This window comes from Genypterus blacodes, unplaced genomic scaffold, assembly GCF_046128005.1.
Source record: "Genypterus blacodes isolate CSIRO-AG114 ecotype Tasmania unplaced genomic scaffold, CSIRO-AGI_Gbla_v1 ptg000348l_1, whole genome shotgun sequence".
NCBI classification, from domain to species: domain Eukaryota; kingdom Metazoa; phylum Chordata; class Actinopteri; order Ophidiiformes; family Ophidiidae; genus Genypterus; species Genypterus blacodes.
The window spans coordinates 809,956-814,381 of NW_027467132.1; the positions used below are offsets into that span (position 1 = coordinate 809,956).

At 45.3% G+C, this 4,426-nt stretch overlaps 1 protein-coding gene across 1 annotated transcript; it reads right to left on the reverse strand.

Moving 5' to 3' along the window:
• Positions 1–706: 706 nt before the first annotated feature.
• On the reverse strand, positions 707–2,621 carry prmt6 (protein arginine methyltransferase 6). Its single transcript, XM_076138183.1, has one exon. It carries the CDS (start codon positions 2,551–2,553, stop codon positions 1,498–1,500), a length of 1,056 nt encoding a protein of 351 aa, XP_075994298.1. The 5' UTR covers positions 2,554–2,621; the 3' UTR covers positions 707–1,497.
• Positions 2,622–4,426: the final 1,805 nt, after the last annotated feature.

Below are 4,426 nucleotides of genomic sequence, written 5' to 3' on the forward strand. Positions count from 1 at the left end.
ACTGAGAGGGTAAGATGTTGCCACTGATCTCTGCAGTTACAATGTGTGAAGTTAAATAGGTCAAATTATTTTATGTTGACATCATTAATAAGTAATAATTGTATTCTAAAGTCATGTGAATCATCATTTTACAACATTTTAATTTGATAAACGTATAATAACAGGTAATGAATGATAAGAGAGCTACAGTCTATAATCAAATGTAGCAGTATAGCTTGTAGTTGTACCAGGAAAGCAGATTTAGACCTTGAGTGGATTCATTTGATACAGATTTGGTTAATTAATGTAATTTTGTAGTTCATGAGGGCTCCAACTCTTCAACCAAGGTGGAAAATAAATCCTTTGGCCTGAGCTGAGGAGCATTTAGGACGATGCGGTAATCTGGGTCCATTTAGCTTCTCTCATGAACTGAATATGAGATCCCTACAGGTTTTACTGTTATTATTACATGCTGACCCATAATGCACTGCACTTTCGGGGTCACGTCCTATAGTTGTTTCAGATTATGTTCTCATACCTACTGAGATGCAATGCAGCTTTACCGAAACACAACCAGGACCCTCTGTGTACTTTGATACTGAGAATATTGAAGAACATAGCTTGTTTGTTGCATTCCTTACTGATTTATGTTGATATGAACCTGGGAATGTTTGTATTCATGGGTAAGCATGGATGTTTACAGGCCAGGACATCAAACAATCAAAGTATTTATTAGTGTTTCAGTCGTTTAATTATGACCACAGTTCACACAGGTTCAGTTTGGTGTGTACAGTGGCGTCAATTCACCAAACAGGAAGTAAAGACCAAACATCGAACACAACACGCCATCAAACCTCCCACATCTACATGTATGCTTACAGAAACAATGAGCGATCACTGAGCGGGAACGGATTTCACAAGATTTATTAAGATGTTAAAAAGGTTAAAGGGAAAACTCTTCCTGAACGCTGGATGAGTAGAGGACCTTGATCTTTTTGCTCTTAAGTTACAAATACTGAATCTTACTGAGAGGTGGCACTAACATGTGAAACTAAATATGAAACCATGAAGAAGAACCACAGATAAAAACACACGGTGGGGCTGTGAGGGTGGAGGAGACAGAAACACTGAGAAATCCATTTTTAAACAGAAACTTCAAACTCACAACACCTAGTTTGATACAGTATCACTGTGTGTGTGTGTGTGTGTGTGTGTGTGTGTGTGTGTGTGTGTGTGTGTGCCAACTAAGTAAGGCAAGGGTAACACTTTCTCTCCAAGGCACAAAGTGAGTCCAAACTTCCTCTTATATAGTTGAGACATAACTGTGAGATCAAGATTCAACAAAAAGATAAAACATGAGTAACTTTGACATCAGAAACGTATGAGTGTGTGAGCGCAGGTCTGTGAGGCTTGGTGACGGCTCAGGTCAGATGCAGGGCCTCCTGGTGTCACACCGTTGTTGCCAGGGGAACCGAGTTGTTGTTGTTGTTGCCAGGGATTCAAACTCCATCCATCCAGCTACTGCGGGGCCTCGGCGCTCCAGTCCGGGATGGAGAAGGTCTTGGAGAGTCTTTTCTGCTCTCCTATCGTGTAGTCCACGTGGATACAAATGTGCCGGGCGCTCTCCTCGGACGGATACATGTTGACCTCTCCGCTGATCACGGTGTCCTGCACCACGTCCATCGGGGCGTCCAGGTACAGCAGCGCCTGCTTCCAGTGTGTCTCCGGTTTGAACGGGGACGTGGACAGCACCAGGGCCTGGGGTTTGTCCAGGGGGCAGGGGAAGGTCACGGTGAACCACACGCACAGGGCGTTCACGGCGGCGGAACCGAAGCACTCGAACCGGAAGTTGCCCCTGACGGAGCGCAGCTGCTCCGCGGTGATGGTGTGCAGGTCCAGCTCGGCGAAGTGGGCCGGGTGGGACAGGACGTCCTCCACGCCGATAGAGTTCATCGTGATGTCGGAGTTCATGATGCACCTCCGGGCGAAGTCGGACATGGGGGTCATGTCGATCCCGTACTGGTCCTCCACGGTGTACCAGAAGTTCAACCGGTCCTCCACCACCGTGTCGCTGATGGGGGCGATGTAGAGCTCGGCTTTGGAGGGCAGGATGAGTCCCCCGGGCTTCAGCCACTTGTCCCGGGCGTAGATGACCGAGTTGAGCATGGACTCGTGGAGCAGCGCGTATCCCATCCACTCGCTCACTATCACCTCCACCTGCTCCGGGAGGTCCACTGTCTCCACCGTGCCCCGGATCACCTCGATCCGGTCCTCCATTTTGTTCTGTTTGACTATCTTCACCGCCTGGTCGGCTATGGAGCAGGCTTCCACCGCGTAGACCTTCTTGGCCCCGGCCTGGGCGCAGAACATGCTAAGGACGCCGGTCCCTGCCCCCACATCCAGCACAACTTTGTCCCGTATAGCCTCACTGTTCCTCATTATCGCGGTCCGGTACGTGTTGGTCCGGACGTGGTCCGCTATCATTTCCTCATGGATGGTCACATCGGTGTAGCTGTCGAAGTACAAGCTGTCCTGCCGGGTTTTGTCTAATTTTCTCTTCTTAACATTAGACATTTTCTCCTCCGTCGTGCTTCAACACTAAGCGGTGTTTTGTGGTCGCACTTCCGCATTGGGGGATCTGGGATTTGTAGTTTCCACTCACACAGGAAGCCCGTTTGTTCGAACTGATTTAAACTACAACTCCCACAAATCAGCAACAACTGCTGCATTCACCACGAGGGAGGCTGAACATATAACGGTGCGATTGTTAATCCCCATATTTAAAATCGTAGAAATGCGTAGTTTAGATTGCAAATTATTAAAATACTAAATACACAATATGAGCGGAATTTTTTCTAAAAATAAACATTAATGCAGTGCTAAAGCCAAGAACATAAATGAACAAAGGTTTCAATAATTTTTCTAATTTTTAATAAATACATTTAAAGCAAACGCTTTTTTCTGTCTATTTGTCTCAGAAGAAAATCTGGATGCTATTTCAATAAGAATCAGAACATCTATGTTAAAAAATTAATGATTAAGGAATTAAATGTAGTTATTTTCAAATGTATTGTATGAACCATAATAGGGCTGCACTTTGTATAAATCATTGCGTGTTTACTCTAAATAACAGACCCACATTATGCAAGAGTCATTCAAGCATGGAAGTGTCAGAGGAAGCTACCGCCACTTCAAATCCCTCTCTGCTCAGATCGCTCTCATACTCCGATCACGCAATGCATCATGTACAGCACATGCCAAGAACACGGGAATCCTATTCATTCTTACTTGCATTTTTGTAATTGAGTTGAGTAATAAGCAACAGTGTGGCAGACATTGATGAGTCTTTGCCGTTTGCTGAAGATGATCCGTGTGGCAGTGTGGCCTTCCTCACAAAGCAATAATATCTTGTACTATTCAACAGTTTGTGTTTTTCTCCTTACCATATGAGTCAGCCTGGTCCATCATCAGCTCCATTGTGAGATTGTTGAGGGAGAGTTCAGGGAGAGTCCAAGATTCAACATCGTGCCTCCATCGACTTGTTCTTTAGGCCAGGAGCTGTAAAGGTGAAACACAGTCATCAGTGACATGCGACCATTTAGAGGGGGCTGTGAATATCAAAGAATGTTCATGGAAGTTGCAGTTTTATAGCCAAACAACAGGATTCTTGCTGTATTTGGTCATAACATGTACTGTACATTCCATAACAAGACAATACAGACAGCAGAGCCATGAAGACTTCTGAGCTCAGTCCAAAGTGGCAGGCAGAGCAGCGCTGCACGTGGCTCAGCTCCCTTCCCTTCCCTTCCCTCCTAAGATGGTCCGGTGGGAACCTTCCACACTCGCTCTCAGCGATCTTTGGCAAAAGATACTGGACAAATGAGCTGGAGCTGTATCCCGTTTCGTGAAGATGAAAAAGTGGGCAGAGAGAAGCAGCTATTTTGTTGTCTTCAAGTGAAAGCAGAGCAGGGAAATGGCAGCGTGTAAAGAGAGACAAGTGAGAAAGCATGGCATTGAAAGTACAAAGAAACGGGGAGTGTGTGTTTGTGTGTACATACATGCTTCTAAATCTGGACTGAATGGCATTAAGTGTGTTGAAGTAGAAGCACTCGTGGGAAAATGTGTGCTTTAAATAATACTTTGTTTTCTAAATTACACAGAGAATAAAGCAGCAATAATTCTGCACCAACGTCTCCAGCTTAAGTAACGGAAACGGCAATCATCGAGGGAAATGGGCCATGTCTTTGTTCTACACACCGAGTTAATATTTCAAGCTCTAGTTTTCCCCTTTGAGTATCTGGTATATGTGTGTCGGAACAAGACACACAGGGACGTCAGACATCATCTAATGATGCAGTGTAATCCTAAACGCAGCCAGTCATTAAAGCAGCCTCACACCAGCAATGGGACAAATGAGAAACGACGGCGAGTGAAGGAGGAGGAATGC